Raw genomic sequence first — 20,795 nt, 5'->3', positions numbered from 1 at the left:
GTTCCTTGATTCTCTCTCTACTGGGTGGGTGTCACTCCTCACGGTGTGGTTAGTTTCTGGCTCATGAGACAATCCCATAGCAATTCACTCTGCAAAGGCCCAAGTGAAGGCTGGCTAGTTCAGGTATCTGTGGGGATCCCACCTAGAAAAGTGGCTGGTGGCTGGCTCTCTGGACATCAACCTAAGATTCTGGCCCAAGACCTCCAGATTATGGCCACTCTACCTTAGGATTCTGTGTCATTTGTCTTTTCTGTTAGTGTTGGTAAATCACTTCTCTATGTCTTATTGTGTCTACTCATAAGCTGAATGGTCTGTGGCCTTAGTCCTACCCTGGAGAAGGGGACCGGCTTGACTCTTGTTCCTGAAATAGAGAAAAGGACTTATTTCCACAGAAGGCAACTACCTGACCTCAAACTATCAAGTGAGACCGATGTCTGAAGTGTGATGGCAGCTGTGGTCACCACTGAGGCATTAGCTTGAGTGTCACCTTCATGCTAGATTCGGCAGCCTCAGTTTCCCCCTCAAAGCCAGATTTAGAAGTATTCCAGGATACCTCCTCCAGAGGTTTTCATGGGCCTTCTCCCCCCTTTCAGAAGGCTGCAGGGAACTCAAGTGTCCTTGCCACCCTCTCAACCACATTGTTTTTTTCTTAGTGTTTTTTAAGTAGTTAAGGAGTTGTTTGTTGGCCTAACATGAATGTGAACTTTGTTGGGGAGGACTCTGAGCCTTCTGCGTGCAGCCCTTTCCTGTCAGTCTTGATACCTTTCGGTACCATTTGTGACATTTATCCACATCAATCCTGACTATAATCCGGACCTCCTTTCCTATTGAGTGATTTTTTTTTTTTCATTTGTTTATTTGGTCATGACTCATTCTTTTCACTCTGCCATTGTGAAATGCCCAAGCTAATGCTTCAGTGATAACCACAGCTGCCATCACACTTCAGACATCGGTCTCGCTTGATAGTTTGAGGTCAGGTTCCTTTGTGTTCCACTATGTAGCCTCTTCTACAAGCTTGTGAAATAAAACATCAGCCTGCCATCTGATCTTAGGTTTAGTGCCGGGAGTGATATTTTTCATTTTGGATACAGTGAAAAAACATTACTACTTTCACCCATTTCTGTTCATTCAATTTCATTCTCAGAGTTATTTCGTGGCTTAATTACTAACTACCTTTGACATTCATGGGTCACTTGATGCAAGTAGGTGGCAACATCAAGCTTGCCGCCAGTTTGTTTCTGGGGCTGATTCAGTGGCCCGGCACTGACTTCTGTTCTCAGAATCCCTGGTCCCCAGGAAGGATCACTCCCCCCTGAACCAGGATGCTGCCATCCTGGGTGGGTTGAGTAAAGAAACCTGGCTGGCCTTCTGCACATTTGTTGCTGAGCTGGACACATTTTGGTTTTGAGCAATGTCTGGGAAAAAGAGAACTTCTCATTTTATTCAGGAGTCAGAATTAATGGCCCGCCACCCACCTGGTGCCTTTTTTTCTGAGTGCCAGTCTGACTTCATTTTCATTCCTAGCAAACGAACAGGTCAACTTCCTTTTTTATGCCTCCTGGAGCCAGGCCTCAGCTCTCCCAAGGAAGCATCAGAGAGAGGAGCTCAGTGCACTCCGGGAAAAGGAAAGTTCTAGGCTCCTTGATGTGCAGCCGTGCTCTCTGAGCTGCCACCCTCAGCCTGACCAGGTCTACTCAGGAGCCATGGAACAGCCCCCAGTGTTTGTTCCTGCAGTGCACAGCGCACAAACCAGCCGTCCTACAGTGGATTCTCCTATTGGTACAAAGCCTGTTCACTTCCTTCCCTATGGCTGGCTCTCCCACAGAGACCTTGCTCTGCTCTCCATGGAAACACTCTGTAGGCCACACCCTGTCACACAGTAGCTCTTTATGTTTTCGGCCTCACTGCACATACATGCCTGTGTGTGTAAACACCCACATGCATATGTTTGTTGCAACTTCATATATAGGTTTGTGTAGCTACCACAGCACCTAAACCACAGTTACACAGGATCACTCTGTCATCAGGAGACACGCCTGAACTCATTCTGCTTCCCATTCTTGCAGAGGCTGGAGACCTGACTGCCCAGGGCTTTCTGCTTCTGCTTCCTCCAGCCTCGGCAAGAGTCAGTATCTCACATCTCTTGTTACTTTGGGTGTTTCAGAAATGCCAGGTAAATGGACTCCTGGATATTTTTATGGCCGTCTTTTCTCCCGAATTAACCCTGGAGACTTACACACATCAATACCTCTTTCCTGTTTACTGCTGAGTAGCATTTCACAGTACAAGTATATTCCACTTTATTTACTACTGATTCATTAAAGAACATTCGAGTAGTTTGCAGTTTGAGGCTGTTAAACAAGGGACTCTCTGAACAGTCATGTGCAGGTTTTTGTAATAATGGAAGCTTTCGTTTGTCTGGGATACTTGAGGGCCCTTCGTCACGCGCAGTCAGTACAGAGAGAAAGAATCCACCACACAGTTTTCTAGAACAGACCTGCCCCGTTACACTTCTACCAAACATAAATCAGCTTGGTAGTGGGAAGGAGATCATTTGAATGTCTTAGGAGAGAAATCTCACTTGGTGTACTCAGCAGTGCACAGTTTCTGTTTAGGATGTTTAATCTCTTACTGCATTGAATTATTTCTCTGTAGTCGGGAACACTTGATTTACTTCCTCGACACAAAAACAACTAAGCAGTTAAATAATGTAACATGGGGAAAGAAATGCCTTTTGTGGTAAGCATCTGGTTTGACTGTTTAAGCATCTGTTGACAAGCCCTATGTCTTTCATATCTGGTTTGGCATCCTGGTGGAAAAAAAAAAAGAATGGTCTCCTATAGGTACGGTTATTAGAAGAGTTGTACAATTTCTCTGAAAATGTCATCTGCATCAAAATAACGTACAAGTGTTGAAATGTGACACAGCCCCAGTGACCTGGGACAAGTTATTCTGCTGCTCAAGCTACAGCTCCATTGTGGAGACAGTGAAGTCAACCATACAAGCTCCAAACATAGTGTTGTTTCCTTACAGTTTTCATCAATACATATTCTTTGTCTCTTCCTGGCCCCCAACTTAACTTACTTGATAGGTACAAAATAATAAAAATTTTAAAGTAAGATGCAGAGATTTATCGAAGTAGGTTTAAACTGCTCTGAGCCTCACTAATCTCCAATCAACAGTAACTGCTTACTGTGTTTCTGCCCTGCCCCTCCCTAGTGACCTCCTCACTCTGATCTGTTTTGCAGATCACAGTAGAGCAGAGCCCTCCCGAGAAACTAGTGACTCCACTGTCCCCAGCTTCAGGACCCATTTTGCTGGAGACAGTCCTTCACGGTCCGATTCATAGTTGTATGAATTATTTGTGTACATCACCAAACAATTCTTATCCCAGCAAAGCAAATGTGTTTTATTTTAGTGTAGTTTTTTCTCACTTAATCAGCATGAACAAAGCATTTGTGTTGGCGAGAGTGAAAAGGACAGTGTAGTGCCGTCTAGAAGGAAAGAGTTGTTCAGAGCAATTCCTGTAAAGCAGCTTTCGTTCAGAGGTTTATTTTATTTTTTAAAGTTGTGTGTGTGTGTGTGTGTGTGTGTGTGTGTGTGTGTGTTTGAGAGTGTGTGAGAAAGCAGTCAGCTGTGCACTAGAGATGGAGTGTGCACACACTTATGGGTACACTTGACTATAGTTGCCCATGGGGAACAGAGGGTGCTGTATCCCCTGGAGCTGGAGTTACAGTTCTGAGTCACCCAACATGGGTGCTGGGAACTGAATTTTGGTCTCTTGGAAGATAGGTATATGCTTTTAACCTCTGAGGCATCTGTCCACCCCCTAAACAATTTTCCTCCTGAAGAAGGATTTAAAACTATGACTTAAAATCATGAAATTTGTAATTTTTAAACAATGCAGCAACATTTTCAGATAAAGAAAAATTGTAGGGACCAGGGAGTTAGCATAGTGGGTAAATGTGCTTGTTGTCAAGCCTGCCAACTGGAGTCTTATCCCAGAACTCAGGTAGCACAAGGAGAGAATGCACTCCTGCAGGGTCTCTCTGTTCTCCACAAGTATGCCGTAGCACTTGTGTGCACAAAATTAAACAAATAAATGTTTAAAAAAAAAAACAGTAAATTTCAGGCTAACAGAAATTAGAACTCATTGTGGCAGACAGGGTCCTGATGAAGGCTCACCTTTAAAAGGAGAGCTGCCTTTTACTGTCCTTTATAAACTCAACTGTTTGAATTGCTGCTTGGTTAGTGCCGTGTGGAGGGTGAGGGAAAGGCAGGTCTGCAGCATGCAGCCAAGAGTGATATGCATGTGTAACCTCACTTCCTCACTTCATCTTAAAGGGGATCTGAGTACTGTAGGTCTCACTAGTTTTATGAACTAAATATCAGCAAAGAATCATGCAGGTCTTTGGCTCATCAAGAGAAGAATGCAATGTTCTAAGTGTGTCTCTGACGTGTCCATAATCTTTCTGCTGACTGCTCTTCATATCAACAGAGAGGCAGAAGGAGGGAATCACAGCTGTGCATTAGCTGGGGTTTTCCCAGGACGGAGGTAGCACCACACAAGTTAGATTTGCAGTCTGGTTTTGTTATTGTTCGCTTGTTTTCTCTCTCCCTCTCTCTCTTTTTTTGAAACACAAAACTTAGAAGCAGATTGGGGAAGAATCAGGCTTTCTGGCTGGGGCCCCTGATACTCTGTCAGAAGTCTCACTGTATGCCCTTGACATCTGCCTGTAGCTTGGCTTTTGCTTACACATGACTGGAATATGCAAAAAACAAAAATGAGGGTAGGTTTTATGAAAAGACAGCTCTTCTAAGTGATGACACAGTTCCCAGGCATGTTGGGCTTCCAGTACTGGCAGAATTAGGTTACTAGCTATACATCCCTAGCAGGCCTGGCACTCACCAAGTATCCCCCGAACAATCCTCTTGCCTCATCCTTCTGCCTCAGTTTCCCCAGTGCTAAGACACAGATGTGTGCCACAATGGTTTGATAACATAAGGTAATATATATATATATATATAATATATATATATATATATATATATTTGGTTTTTCGAGACAGGGTTTCTCTGAGGCTTTGGAGGCTGTCCTGGAACTAGCTCTTGTAGACCAGGCTGGTCTTGAACTCACAGAGATCTACCTGCCTCTGTCTCCCAAGTGCTGGGATTAAAGGCGTGCACCATCACCGCCCAGCACAAAAGGTAATATTTTTAAGAAGATAAATTTTATGCATTTTCAGGATGATGTTAGTCCTAGGCAGAGATCTAGAGATTAAAGGACAAGTGAGAGGCTAGAAGAGAGACTTGGCAGGCTACAAAAATCAACTGAGGGTTTTAGTACAAAGCCAAGACTATCTTTATCCTCCACACTGCTCTCAAGTGGAGGATGTCAGGAAGAAGGAAGCCCAGTGCTAACTTTCTTGGATCAGACTCACTGACAGGTATACTGATAGGAGTGGATGACTACTTATCTCAAGTGGTCTGAGGCCAGAGGACAGCCTGGTATAATCGCTCGGTGTTGACTCCTGTTGGAGAGATTTTCCAATTAGATCTTTGAACTACAGTTTAACCTGTTAAGAACTTTTATGTCCTTAAGGGACATCTTGACTGCTCAGATGAACTCGGGCATGCTTTAACTTACTGTGTTGAAACTTCTTTGTTTTTCCTTCTTTGTTGGTGCCACAACAAAAATAGCTCCATTCATAGTTTTAATATATAGGTCTGTTTTGGATGAAAACCAATGAGTGTCACAAATGACATGGAACTGTGTGTTTAATAAAGAAGTGATACGTGTTTCTGGCTGTCCATAGTGCCATGCCCAGAGTAACTCATTTAGCTTTAGTTAAGGAAAGAATAAAACTGTAAAGCAAACATATCTAGCTGCTCTTGGGCTACTTTCTGAGTTGTGTAGGCATGTCATTCAGTTTTCCATCCCACCTTGGAAAGGCCAGCATGTTCAGGAGAGTGATCTGGCATCAGAGGCGCTCCAGGTCTTCCGCCATGCCACAAGGGATGAAACAGTAGTCTAGGGACATAGTGATCGGCTGTAGTAGTGGGGCCACAGCCTCCAGGCTTAAGGATTTGTTCTGGCAAAGAGGAATTATACTTTAACACAACTCAGAACTATTTCAGGATGATAGTAGCCATTTTTTTTTTTTTTAATGGGAAGGAGGAGGGAGCTTCCCCAATGTTTGTAGCTGTCAGCTGTTGTGAGGAGGACATTTGATTTGTTCCAAGGGTATTGTAGAATAGAAAGACAGGTGAAAAATCCCAAGTGCCAAGGTCTTTCTTAGGATTACACAACATGCATGATGTCCCTGTTGATCACACAGTTCCTTAGCTATGTCATTCATGTTTCATCTCTTGTCTCAGGCTGGTCATTGTTGCCATGTAGCCGCAAACCACCTGTCTACTGTAGGTGTCCACACCTAGGGCTGGAATGTCCATTTGTTGCTTCTCACACGTGGAGCTGCCATGCAGATGCCTCTGTGGGTCTCCTTCTTCCTAGTGCCTGTCCCTGACACTTGCTGGGTGGTGTTTGCTGATGCTGACCTTGGTTTTCTCTGTTCTACCTCTACCCCATACATGTTTTATAACTCAGCATACTCGGGTATCCTTTATTCTACCACACAAGAGTAGACGGTGCCTCTGAATCCCTACAGCTCAGGCCAGGCAACAGCTCAGGTTGTGGAAGTGCCTGCTGCTCCAGCGTGAGAACCTCAGTGCCTACAAGCTGAGATAGGAGGGTCGCTGGGTCTTGCTGGCCACCGGCATAGGGAACAGAGGAACCCTCCTCTGGGTGAGTAAACTGGACAGTGGTGGCATAGACTATCTAAAGACCTTCTGCTCTTGCACACATGCAGGGACATGCTTACCCACACACAATACACAGGAAAAATACACTACAGTTCCTACATCAAGACACCAGGCACCTGCATCAACATACAGTCAGGCATGAGTGTGCAACATACATTCAGTAGGGCATGTGTGTCAGCATACAGTCAGCTAGGTATGAGTGCACAGGATACAGTCAGCCTGGCATGTGTGCCAGCATACAGTCAGCCAGGCATCAACAAAGAGTTGGTCATTTCTGGCAGAGGAGTTATCTGTGGGTAGCAGGAGCAGTTCCCCTTTCAGCCTGTTCCCTGTGCCTGGACTGGAATCACATGTTGTGTGCATAGTGCTTGCCCTGCTGTGTTTGCACCTGCAGGTTGCCATTGAAACCGCTCACTTCTGCTCTGAACTCGAAGTAGCAGCAGCTCTTGGGAGTGCTGAGTGTGAGACTTCTCACTCTGTGCTCACAGTTTGCACAGCTCCACTGAACCGAGCAATTGCCTCTGCCAGCTTCTGCTTACCAAGGCCCTTGCAGTAAATGAGCACTTCCACCCTCATGCTCGCCCTCTCTCTCAAACTGGCTTTGCAGGTGAAGAACTCAAGGACTTCACCGAAGATAATGGATAACGCCTCTTGGCTGGTGTGCTATACCTTCTTCCTTACCAGACTACATGTTGACACCAGCTATTATGACCTCCTGGGAGTGCAGAGATTGCTACAGTAGCTCTTCCCTGGTCTCAGGACTCCCTTAGCCACATAGAGCCCAGTCCTTTCCCAAAACCTTCAGCTCCTATAGAAATTCCCACTGATGCTGATGGTGGAGTTTTCTCTCCAGCTTGGTCCCACAGCTATTTAGTCCCAAATAAATACACAGAGGCATATATTATAAACTGTTTGGCCAATGGCTCAGGCTTCTTACTGGCTAGCTCACTCTTAATTATTAACCCATTATTATTAAACTATGTTTTGCTACGAGGCTGTGCCTTACCTGTAGTGCTCTGGCATGTTACTCCTTCTGTGGGTACATAGCATCTCCCTTTCTGGCGACTGCTTCCCAGCCTTCCTCTTCCCAGAATTCCTATTCTGGTAGCCTCACCTATACTTTCTATCTAGCTGCTGGCCAATCAGCATTTATTCACCAACCAATAAGAGAAACATATATTTACAGCATACAGAAGGACCTCCCCCATCATCCCTCCCCAAGCAATGAAGAAAGGGCCTCTATTCTTGAGGCGAGCTATTTTAGCTTTCTTCAGAAGACTGTAGTGCCCAAGGCCTGTGGGTAAAGGGCTGAGGTATAGAGGTTGTCCCTGATTCCAGGGATGGCTGCCCCCATTTTTGTCTCAGAGCCTTTCTTCACATTATTTCATTTCTCAAAACTGTCTTTCCCTTTACATCTTGGTCTGTGGCCGTGCCTCTGTATACATGCAGCCCACGTGGAGGCAGGGTCCCCTCCAGAACTTCTGCCCAGACTTGCATACACATCTGAGGGAAGCTCAGAACTAGAATGAAGGCCCAGCTGTGTCTTTTCTGGTCTCTAGGGGGCAATGTGGCCTACACCTGTGTCTTGACAATTCCATGGCTTTTAAACAACAGAACCCAGGCTGCAGTGACCTTGCACTGTTGGATAAAAATGTATGTTTTTACTATAGATTGTCAGTTTGCACAGAAGTGAATTTCCTTTTCATCCTTGGAAAACTTGGACTTAAGACTCTCACAGACTTCTAGAGACTTAAATTTCCTTGTTCGGAGGCACTTTAGGTATCATGTATTACCTCCTTTTAATAGCTTAAAAATAGACTCTGCCTACCTCAGGCTGCAGTAAGACACACATCAGTCTATCCTCAGTTGGTATCACAAAGGGCCTTTCTCTAAGTCTTTTTTTCTTCAAATTGAGTGAGGATATTTCCTGAAGAATCAAGGGGCAAAGGCCTTTCAGGCATTTGACATCATGCTGTTTATATATAGCCTTGGCCCACTACCTCATTCCCTGTTTCCTTCTCATCTACGCCATCCCAGAGTCACTTCCTGCTGTCTTCTGTGTAGCTGCTCGATCTCTGTGGACTTCACTGGCAGACCAGGTGGGGGAGTACACTCTGCCAGTGACCCGAGTCAGAATGTCCAGGATGTGGAGGGGAAATGCCAGGGCGGCGCGCGGTGTGTGTGTGTGGGTGTGAGTGTGTGTGTGTGTGTGTGTGTGTGTGTGTGTGTGTGTTTAGCTCTGCCAGGTGGAAGACTAAAAGTTGACCCCTAAATATTCCTGGCACTTCCCCCTAGAATTCAGAGGAAACAATTTCTATAGAACCGAACAGATTTTTCTTATAGCCTTTCCTTGTACTATAGTATCGGATGCTATTTTAGGGTTAAAAGGATTTAAATGTTAAGCTTACCAGACTAAGGGACTAATTTTGAACAACTGAGAAAATACATTGGAATGGATGCAGTTAAAAAAATACTTAAAAAGATGGCCACTATTATGAATTTTCTTATTATGAGGTTTTTTCTGTGAAGAAAGCTAGCAATGGTGACTAGCATTTACTGGTCACTCGCTCTGTATGCATAATCCCGTCCAGTCTGCCACACTGCCCTGAGCAGGCATTCACATCAGACCCACAGTCCATAAGAAAAACCAAGTTGTAGGCCAAGGTAAGGAAAGCACCAGGGCTTCTGCTCTAGAATGTCCCAGTTGGTTTTGAGCTCAGGCAGACTGTCCTCATAGACCACTGCAGTCGTTTGTGGCAGGGACATTGACTCCTGTGACTGTGGGGTTGCATGCGTGCACACCTGGGTGCTGCACAGTAGGGCAACTCCAAGGGCTGTTTCTAGTCACCCCAATATCAATGTATAAAAGATGGTTTTAATCTTTTGTAACTCAATGGGTGCCTTTGGTAGCATATGTCTAGACAAGAGGATTGTGGCAGATGTCCCCACCCAAGTAGGCATCCCACTGCCTCCTCGTCCAACAAGGGGAATTCTAGGTTTAAGCCACAGTGAATGGGGGAGAGCTACCAACCCATCCCCAGGGCAAGCCAGGTGCCCCAGGCTCGTACAACATAGTGCATAGGAAAGATGCTGAGCAGTGTAAAGGAACTGACCTGCCAGCCTGGTGGGCAGTTCCGCTCACTTATGCATCAACATTGCCAGGACAACATCAGCAAAGCACATGAGCTCAAGCAGAAGACACGACTGAGGTTTCAGGATGTGTGAAGTCAGTGATTTCTTTCCCCATTGCTTTTCAACAGAATCAGTGCAGATGGAGAGAGACACATCTTTATAAATATCCATCTTGGGAGGGTGGAGGGCTGTAGTAGGCATGTGATCATGAGTGTTTGTCACTGGCAGCAAGTGGATGAGTTCTGTGCCTGGTTGGTCCCCTGCCCTTCCCACCGCCGCCTGTCTTGTGGAAGGCAGATTGCTGGCTTTAGAAGTCCGCTGCCTTGATCATCACAGCTGTTGGGTTAAGTGTTTTGACTTGGCAGTAAAATAGTGCAATCTATTTTGCTAAGTGGCTGGTTATTGCTCGTAGCAGCATATGCTCTGTTTCCATGAGAAAACCCTGTCTGTTTTAGTTCATTTGAATCCATTCCTGTAGTTAATTTCGGAGTACTTAGGTGATGGAGCACACCTATCTGCATTCTCCTTCACCTGTTGTCTTAGTAACTCCTCTGTGGGCATGGAGATTCTTTGGATCCTTGCCCCACCAAGCTGGGTCTTAGAGAAATTAGCTGATTCGTGTGGGCCATGGCAATGCTTTGCTAAAGAGGCTCTGGAGCCCAGATGGCCTTACTCCGACCCTCAAGTAAGTGGTACTTACTCCCTCCTGTAGAGTACCACTGAGCACTACTGTGCACTGGAGGGCTAGCATGCAGAAGTGTCAGGTGGCTGTCAGGTCCCCCTGCTAGAGGGCTGTACAGTGTTGTCTAGAACTAAAACACAGCACAGCCTGCAGCAGGTGAGAATGTTTCCCATAGGGAAGCTTACAGCCACCTGGAAGATCTTCAGTGCCATGATGCTGCTGTCCCTCCTGTCATAATTGCAGCTACTGTGTTGACGATCAAGTGGAGAATGAGGTCTTTATTGACAGTAACCCTCCAAAGATGGTGCAGGGTATCCGGAAGGGTCTGGCAGGTTGCTCCACCTGGGGCCTGTTGTTTCCCTTGTTCGACAATGTGAGCTGAGCAGCCTTCATCTAAAGGCTGCTCTAAGTAAAATTATTGTATGAAACTTGATAGTGTGAACAAAACCAGATAAACGATGCAAGAAAAGTTAACAGATATTTAGTATCTTTAGTAAAATTAACTTTCAGGACCTTGGATAACTTGACTTAGAAATAAGCCCTTCGCCAATACTTTTCTTATTTTAAATTGGTCTACCAAGTTTAAAATGTCTATTGCTTTGCAAGTAGCAGGTGTTACATATTTTATGTATGTGGAACTTCCAATCCAACGAGCAGGTGGTAGCGCAGAATTGATGTTCTAAGCTTTTCCATGTTGGAAAATAGAGACATGGAATTTAGGTTCCAATTCCCACTCAGGAGAAGGAAGACCTCCTGTTGACACACTGTCTTACCATAGTAGGATGACCACACTGTGTGACCGTCTGGTCCTAGGTATTTGAACTGGATATAGTTATCTCAGGAGCACACAGCTCCATCCCACAGTTGTGATGGAGAGTAATTTAACCTCAGTGTGTTCTCCTATGCTCCAAGAGACCCAAAGCACTAATGTCTGAGTGGTGGTTTAATGATGGAGTGTCTTGCCTTTGCTGAAGCTGAAGCAGTAGACCTGTCTTAGAATGCCTCTGTGCTCAGGAGAAGTTCCTGTTGTCTGAGAGACTCTTGGTGTTTCCACTGAACTCCAGATAGAGCCTCAGCAAACAGGGAAAGCGGCTTCTCTTCCCTTTCCTTTTTCTCCTTTGTGACAGCCTCTTCCGCTTCACTGCCTGTTTATTTTTGCTCCGCTGCTGTGACATGTTGCTCTTTTTGTGCATGTGTTCCACTGGTTGCCGGACTCTTGGGGACACTCCTTCCTCTCTTTCCTCCCCCTCCTTCCTTCCTTCCCTCTCTCTGGGAGCAGTCTGCCCCCAGCATCCTCCCCATGTGAGTGTCCCAGTCTCTGCACTCACTCACGGTGCCCTGTCTGCCCTGCAGCTGTGGACATGGCTGGAGGAGCTACAGAAGGAACTACTGGACGACGTGTACGCCGAGTCGGTGGAGGCCGTCCAGGATCTCATCAAGCGCTTCGGTCAGCAGCAGCAGACCACACTGCAGGTGACAGTCAACGTGATCAAGGAAGGGGAGGACCTCATCCAACAGCTGAGGTGGGCCTCACCCCTACCTCCCACCCCCTACCCCTGCCTGGCCTCACACAGATCCCAGGCTGCAGGTTCCTGCCATATCAGTCTTTGAAGAAATAGCTCCAGTATGCTCCCCAGAAAGCCAGGGGCAGTTTTCTTCTCATCCCACCCCCATTACCCCTTAGTTAAAAAGTTGTAATTTTTCACCTTAACAGTGACTAACAACCATAAGAATTTAACTTTTGTTACTATGTCCTCATTACTGTCTTACTGAAATTTCTTTATAAATGGATGTTTTGGTCTCTCTTAAGACCATGTCCTCTGGCCCCAGTGGACCTGCCTATTAGAGCGTGGCAGTCTGTCCATCTCTCAGCTCAAAGGCCAGGCGGCCTGGAGGTGTCAGGACAGCACCTTCAGTGCTTCTCTTGGCAGGGGACAGGACCAACTTGGCTTTGTTCCTCTGTTGGCAGATTTGGAAATTCCTTTGATTGGGCCATGAGGGACACTTAAGGGTGACTCTCTACCCCTGACCACACATCACACAGAGTTGATGGGGGTCATGACTAAACAGCCTTACATGATGTTGCTTTAGTAAGGGTTTCACTGAGTGATTTAGAGGCTAACCTCTCAGGCAGGAGGACTGCTGCCAATGCGGTAACCAGGTACCAGCTGGTCTCTGTGTTTAAAACTCTCCCAACGTGGTTCTCTGTACTAGTTGACTTCTCATGAGAGGGCCATGAAGAGCACAGCTGTGCTTCTGCAGCCTCAGGCTTGGTGGAGCAGGCTGCTCAGAGGAAGGGGCTGGTGGTGTTTTGCTAGGGGACAGCGCCTTCCCTTTGCTGAGACAAAGTCCTGCTTCCTGCCAGCCTTCTTCCCCTGAAGGTTTGCTTGCCGGATCTGGTGTCTAACAATGTGAGACTCTCTCATTCAATTCCTGTTTGTCTCACTGAAGTCCCGTCTCCTTCTGCCCTCGCGCAGGGACTCTGCCATCTCCAGTAACAAGACCCCACACAACAGCTCCATCAACCACATCGAGACGGTGCTGCAGCAGCTGGACGAGGCTCAGTCCCAGATGGAGGAGCTCTTCCAGGAGCGCAAGATCAAGCTGGAACTCTTCCTGCAGCTGCGTATATTCGAGAGGGATGCCATCGATGTGAGTGGTCAGCCCCCTGTCCCGGAGCCCTGCCCCTGGTTCCTGTCATATGTCCTCTCCATTCCCCGAGCCTCTGCCGAGCAGGGAGGCCAGGTGGTCAGCCCTGCACTCTGGGGTGGCAGACTGCATTGGGCTGATGGGAGACGAGGAGGACAGTATGAGCAGCGGCATCACAGTGTCCTTCTCAAGTGGAGGGAGGGAGAACCACTGCCTCCCCAGGGGCAGTCAGCCCTGGTTGAACAGTGGAGGACTGTACCTCACTCCACTCTACTAGAAAGAGAGCGGCTTTGAAGGCCTCCCTCTCCTTCTCTTCCTCCCTCTGCCCACCCCTCACACATCCCTCTATTTTCCGTTTTCTCTCTAAATAAAGGGACTGACTGTAGCCTGTGCATTTTAAGGAATAGAAATCGTCCCCCATGAAAGTGTCCTCTGGTTTTCTAGAATTTCCCCCCCAAAATGGATTTTTATCTCTGATATATGCAGAGAAGAAAGAAACACATGCTTCTTTTATCTGTATTCAGCGAAGAGAGGGCAGTTCAGTGCTGCGCAGAGGGGGGCTTTCATGCTTGATGTAGTAGAGTGGAGTGAGTCCCAGTGAACGAGACTGAATAATCTGAGACAGTGTCAGAAGGACCGAAGCTTCGTAGCCAGTGTGAAGCCTGTGTGCTACCTGCACAGCTGGTGGTCAGAATCGCCTCACTAGACCACACAGGTCTAGCCTGTGACTGCAGGGCTCTGACAGTGAGTGCATCTCACTGCCTCCTCTCAGTTAGCGCTCTCATTCATACTGCTTGTGGGGTACTCGTCTGGCTGGGCCCTGAAGTGCCACAGAGGCTTGGGGGTTGGTGAGAAGGAGGCAGGAAAGGCCTACACAGACTACCTGTGGTTCTTTCAGCTACAGGAAGAGGTCTGTGTGCAGCCCTCTGTGGCCTCCCCATTCACCTCAACTTGCACGCCCTCTCTGAAGGTGACACAGTGTCCACCCCCCCTCCCCCAGGTGCCTTCGGCTGGCTGCCTGTTTAAACTCCAGCACTAGTTTCCATAAAAGCAGCCTCATCATGGTCAGTTAATAACAAGAACTGTGTCAAAACCCTGCTAATCACTGTGGCTGTCAGCCTGCTCCGGTACTTTCCAAGGCTTGGCCTTTAGGTTCTTATTAAGACACACAGAGAAGGCATGCTAGAGTCTCCCCAGTTGGAATCCGCTGGCCTTGGCTGCCTGGGGCTCAGGGAGCAGCAAACAGAACAGAACTGTTTTCTTCTGGCTTTTAGTGACTTGCTGTTGAATATTTTCAGTTAGAAGATAGATAGAGCAGCCAGGAGCATTGATTGAAGATTCTCTTCTAGAACCCCTGTGATAGTTGAAAATACTTCTTACTTTCTTTGTATTGATGCTGCTTGGGTACAATTTAACCTTCATCACCTCATCAGGAAACACAAACATGTGCTTTCCCTGGGTGGAAACTACAGAACGAGTGTCCTATGTCAAGCTCTTATGCCAGGCAGAACAGTCACTTATGTGTAGATTGCATGCGCTTCAGTCTGTATGTAAGAAAATGGCCTCACTGAGTCTTTAGGAAAGTGAAAAGATAATCAGATAGAGTCTACTTGTCAAAAGTCAATGTGTGTCATCACTGCTAGTCTGCTTTGTCATGACACCTAATGCTCCCATCCCTGGGGTCTGAAGATACATATATGAGAGGCAATTCCCATAGAGTAGACGCTAAGGTGGAAGTGACTGTCGTTTTCCCATCACCTGAAAGCGAGTCCCTGGGCTGTGGATGTGGCTCATTGCTAGAGTACCTGCACGGATATACAGGGCTCTAGGCTTGATCCCAGGAACCTCAAAAATACAATCTCCTATTTTATTCCATGGCTTATATCGGATTCATTGATGTTATTAATTTCATGAAGAAGTTCAATTTAACAATGTAAACACACATGAGCATGCAAATCCCACTAATAAAAGAATGAGTTGGGAAGGTCTATGCTGTAAGAGTTTTGAAAACTCCCTCTACCTAGATTATGTAAGCATTGTCACATGCTCAGATTTTCATCCCAGCTTAGTTCATGTTCCTGTGCGTAAATAAGCAAGGAAGGACCCATGGGAAATGCTAGTCCATTGAAGTAGCCAGTATATATATTCTTTTTCAAGGAGTTCTTCCTTGTTTCTGCATTTTGTGACTTAAAAGCCATGTTGTGCAATCTTTCGGGCCTATACAAAAGCCGAGAGAGTAGCGCAATGAGGCCTGCGTATCCCAGTCCCCCAAATCAGCATGACCTTGTTTCTTTGCTTGCTTCCCTCATTGAATGTTGTGCCAGAGTATTTGAGAGAGACTCGAATGTCCATCCTTCTAGTCCTAAAGATCTCTACATCTTAAGGCCATTTCCTCCCACACACACAGCACCGGGCACCCCACTCTTCCAACAGGCCTGTTATCTCCTAGTGCACAGCATGTGTTCAGGTTTGCACAGACGCCTCCATTAGGAGACAGATGGGTCAGTTCCTGAGATTGGTGGCTAGCCTCTTAGTTTAGGTTCAGTTCTCGCTCCATCCTCCCACTTTGTGCATACCATAACTTCTTGACCGTCACTCATCAAAGAAGCCAGGTTCCCACATTATACATGCTCTCATTTGACTTTCAAGGTTAACCCCTCCCCCCTTTTTTTTTCTCTGCTACTTCTGTAAACACAGAACTCAGAAGGAAGACCTGCATTGATCAGATTCTGGTCTTGTGCAGGAATGACCCAGACGTGGTTCCTTGTGGCATCACTCTCCAGCAGTTATGACCTGCTGTCCGTCATCTGTAGGGCAGCCGAGATGTCATTCATTGAAGTGGTGGCATCCTGATGGCTGGTTGTTTAATTTCTTCTTGGCCTTTGCCAAGATGGCTCACCAGGCCTTAGTGATGGTTGCTTGAGACAACTATTTTGCCAGAACTTAAAGCAAATAATCTTCTATTCTTTTTCTCCATTTTCCAGGTAGATGTGTTTATTCGTGTTTCACCTTGAAGCACTGAGATAGTTGCCTTTCTCCTTTCAGGGCTGCTGATACGGTTAGTGGTAGGACACCTGCCCACTATAAACCAAGCCCTCTGTCCTTTCCCAATAGTAACAAGTGTCTGAGGAGCATAGGAGCCTTTTCAACCAACTCTGTGTCCATTTATTTCTTTAAAACTTTTAAACTGGTTTTATTGAAGCCTGGTCTGTATACCACAAAACCAAACCCATGTGGTTTCCGTATCCTCTTGAGACCGTTGGCTCCAACACAGTGAGACGTGGCAGCATGTTTTAAGTCTTGATTTGCATAGATGCTCTCCTCCCTCAGATCATCTCAGACCTCGAGTCTTGGAATGATGAGCTTTCCCAGCAAATGAATGACTTTGACACAGAGGATCTGACAATCGCTGAGCAGCGCTTGCAGCACCACGCAGACAAAGCCCTGACCATGAATAACTTGACGTTCGACGTCATCCACCAAGGACAGGATCTTCTGCAGTATGTCAATGAAGTCCAAGCCTCTGGTAAGAAAAGTCCTCCATCTTGCGCCAGTTGGGGGTTCCTCGCATTACCATGGGACTGGGATGGATGACTAAATTCTGTGGCTTCTGTGACTGAGCCATTACCTGTCAAGACTTTATTTCACACACTACAGTCACATTTTAGCTTCATGCTTAGGAAACTCAGCCTTAAAACTTTTTCGAGAATTGCTTCAAGTAATAAGAACTTGGACTTTGCAAAGTGGTCTGTTGCATTTGTGAGTGAAATGTTAAAGCCCAAGGAAGTGTTTTCACATTTCTTTATTTTTAGTTTCTCTGTCCAGCAGATGTCACTGTAGGCCCCAGCATGTAACTGTACTATCAGGGGCTTACACAGCAATATCCTTCATGCATTACTCGCTTTGTTCATGGTACAGGTGATGCACACCTTTAATTCCAGCACTCAGGAGGCAGAGGCAGGCGGATCTCTGTGAGTTAGAGGCCAGCCTGGTCTCCAGAGCGAGTGCCAGGATAGGTTCCAAAGCTACACAGAGAAACCCTGTCTCGAACCCCCCCCCTCCAAAAAAAAAATAAACTTCCTGAAGAGTGTATTGCTCACTCATTTCTACCAGCTGCTGGGTCCCTGAGAAGGAGGTGCATCCTCTTACATCCTAGTGTGCTGGATATGCATATAAATGCATCACTGCTGGCCTGGGTCTCTGAAGCTGCTGGCTAGTGCAGGTGGATAAGTCATTAACAAGCCACGTGGGTGTAGCCACACTAGCTGTGAGAAGGTGACAGGTGTGAGTTTACTTCCGGGGTCTCCCACCACTGTTCACAGGCGTGGAGTTGCTGTGCGACAGAGACGTGGACATGGCCACTCGGGTCCAGGACCTCCTCGAATTTCTTCATGAAAAGCAGCAGGAGTTGGACTTGGCGGCTGAACAACACCGGAAACATTTGGAGCAGTGTGTGCAACTGCGCCACCTGCAGGCAGAAGTGAAGCAGGTGGGTGACACTGAGAACTGATGGGGAATTCTGGCAGGAAGAATTTCCCATGATCCACTTGTAGTTGTCCTGATATGTAAGGTTGTACCTGCCTCAAGACAGCATCTCCTGGTAAAAGTGGAATCCATAGCCTCCCTGGATGGCTAGCTGAGTGACAGAAGAGCTCCCAGCTCACCAGCCACAGCCCTTGAAGATGTCACTCTTCTGCTTGTTTTACTGTTTGGTGGTCCCTGCTAAAAGCACATTACTTCCTGGGCTAAGGAGCTGCATGATTTCCCCCCTAAATTTTTATTAATCTGGACATGGCCACAGTCTGCAAGGCTGGGCTTTGCTTGAGTTATCTGCACATTATATATAATATCACATATAGGGTTGGGGCCAAAACAAAAATGACCTAAACACCAGTAGGAGTCATATGTAGATAATTGCGCTTGAACCTGTGGTAGGGGTAAAGTGGAGTTCCCTGATAAAGGGGCTTGATGGGGAAGTGGGGATGCTATATTCTGCCCATGGCACAGAAAGCCTTTGTTGGCCTAGGAGCCCCAGACACAGCCTGGTGTGGTGCAGACACCGGTTGAGTTCACAGGAGAGCACATGTTCCTGGCACCAGAGGTGGTCAGGGGACTCCTGCTGTTTTCTTGTATCCTTAGTGCCACTAGTATTTGTACCTTTGAAGGAAACACAGCATTGTAACCTGTGCATGGTTCTTTTTGCCTCAAAAAAAAAAAAAAAAAAAAAAACCACTTATTTAAGAAATGAAGTAGTTATTCAGTATGCCAGCATTCACAGGTATCAGACACCTGAAGGTGAGAGCAACAACATGTGTCAGAAAAGCAGTTTTCAGAACTGACCCAGAGACTTCTGTTCTGAATCACAGGCTAGACTTGGTGTTTTTAAAGTTCTCACCAAAGGCTGGCCGTTGCTTTGATTTATAAGCAGATTACAAAAGGGAAATATTGATTGTGAATGTATCCTGAGGTCACAGCGACAGTGCAGAATGAGCTTCCATGGTGGTGGTGGCTTCTACCATCAAAACTGACTTCTTTCTGCGTGTAAACTTCAGAGTCTTGTGGTTTGGCCCCTGAGCATTGTAGTGCAACCTGTCTCACACCTCAGCTATTGTGTCATTTAACACCAACACTACCCAGACAGTCAGTGAAGCAAATGGGCTGCCATTTCTAAGCAGGTTGACCAGTCTTGCTGTGGATTAGGAGTGAGAGTCTAAACAGGAAATAGCAGGGCTTCCCTCAGAGAGCTCGCTCAATTGAGCAAGTTTGCTTAGAACTCAGAGCCTGAACTGTTCTGGTCTGTGTTTGTAGGGCCTGCTGCATGCCACTGTCTTCTAAAACAACAGACTTGCAGCCCTCTGGAGACAGTGCTTGTGTTGAGAGCCCTTCAGGGATTGCAGGCTGTGTCAGTAGGATAGTACAGAAGTCGGTGCTGCCTCCCTACGAGTTCCCCAACCTTTAATATACTTCCTCATGTTGTGGTGGCCCCCAACCATGACGTGATTTTCCTTGCTGCTTCATAACCATCATTTTGCTACCTTTATGAATTGTAATGCAAGTATCGGTGTTTTCCCATGGTCTTAGGAGATCCCAGTGAAAGAGTCGATCAACCTCCAAAGGGGTCGCAACTGGAAAGGTTGAGAACCACTGCTCTATACCACTTTGCAGGCCCATCCCCTATCCCGGGTGTTTTTCAGGGTGCACTGGAAGGTCCACTGCTTAGAGTTACCCAGTGCCCTCTTTCAGGTGCTGGGCTGGATCCGAAATGGAGAGTCCATGTTAAATGCTGGCCTCATTACCGCCAGCTCACTCCAGGAAGCCGAGCAGCTACAGAGAGAACATGAGCAGTTCCAGCACGCCATTGAGGTAAGGCAGTGCCTAAGGGTGGACCTAATGGCACGGAGACCAGCCTGATGACAATTGATGTGACACCAACCACTGGAACCAGCCATGGCCTGAGTGGGAAAGAAATAACAGTGCTCATCAGGTCCCCATTGATTGGGGGAGAAGGAAACATCCCACAGCTGCAGCCGATTGAGGACAGCCTTGCAGCAGGTGTCCCAGTGGCCAGGGCTCCCTTCTCCCCCAGGAAAGGACCGTAGCAGGATGCTTGGACTCTGATTAGTAGTGTCTTAAGTCTTGCTGGTCTTACATGCACAGTCTTATATGTAACCATTTTGAACTTAGTGGTATGAAGGTTCTCTCACTGTGATCAGGGACAAGTAATGCTGATGAAAAAACTCTGTGCTTGCTTAGAAGCAACAGGATTCACCTTGATGGGTTAAGGGGCAGTACTAAACCAGTGTCAAAAAGCCTTGGCCCATCCAGGCAGCTCACCATTGCTGTTAGTGGTGCACTGATAGTTTCAGAATGGGCTTCTTTAGAAGTGGGTAATAGTTCTGATAGGTGCTCTCACAGTGTAGACGGGGTTTCAAAAGGAGTATTTGATAGTAGAACCTTGGTGTTAGCCCGAGAAAAGCCACAGAAGCCAGCACTGATTTACCCCAAGGTTAGTGTATTGTCAGCTGCCCAGGCCAATGGCAGCCTTTTACTAAGGCTCCAACTCCAGGCAGCTTTGCAAAACTGAATAGCTGCAATGTCAAGGGGTTCTGGTAATCAAGGTCAAGTCATTTGGGAATCTCTACCATGGTCAGTCTTTACAGGATCATTTCCACTGTATCAGGTGAAATGAAAGATTTTCTTTTCTCTGAGGCACTTGTGTGCTTGCTGGTGCCTTGTATTCTAGATCTTTCCTGGAGAGCTCTTGGCATCAGACATCAGGGTTTACCATGTGATTTTCTTTGTGTGTGGCATGGAACATTCTCAGCCTTTGCTCTATTTTTCTTTTTCTTTAAAAAAAAAAATCACTGGTTCTTCAAAACTCTTTTGACTGGAGTCTAGTGCTTCAGTTGAAAATGAAAATAAAAGGCATTTGCTATGGCCTCCTTTTCCCCACTTGTTCTGTTGCCAGCGGTAGCTGTCACAAGAAAGCCAGTAGGGATAAATAAACTCA

At 46.6% G+C, this 20,795-nt stretch overlaps 1 protein-coding gene across 6 annotated transcripts in view; it reads left to right on the top strand.

The window, feature by feature from the left end:
- Trio (trio Rho guanine nucleotide exchange factor) overlaps window positions 1–20,795 on the top strand; it is a 285,845-nt gene that overhangs the window by 153,375 nt on the left and 111,675 nt on the right. For all 6 annotated transcript variants that reach the window (XM_027400059.1, XM_027400058.1, XM_027400060.2 and 3 more), the window contains exons 12-16: window positions 11,990–12,159; window positions 13,114–13,288; window positions 16,616–16,811; window positions 17,608–17,774; window positions 19,529–19,648. In XM_027400059.1, coding sequence (XP_027255860.1) covers window positions 11,990–12,159; window positions 13,114–13,288; window positions 16,616–16,811; window positions 17,608–17,774; window positions 19,529–19,648 — 828 coding nt within the window. The remainder of the gene's footprint in view (window positions 1–11,989; window positions 12,160–13,113; window positions 13,289–16,615; window positions 16,812–17,607; window positions 17,775–19,528; window positions 19,649–20,795) is intronic.

The sequence above is a fragment of the Cricetulus griseus genome, chromosome 2 (genome assembly GCF_003668045.3).
Source record: "Cricetulus griseus strain 17A/GY chromosome 2, alternate assembly CriGri-PICRH-1.0, whole genome shotgun sequence".
NCBI classification, from domain to species: domain Eukaryota; kingdom Metazoa; phylum Chordata; class Mammalia; order Rodentia; family Cricetidae; genus Cricetulus; species Cricetulus griseus.
The sequence above is the reverse complement of the archived record's forward strand: the minus strand, read 5'-3'. Positions and strand labels throughout refer to the sequence as shown.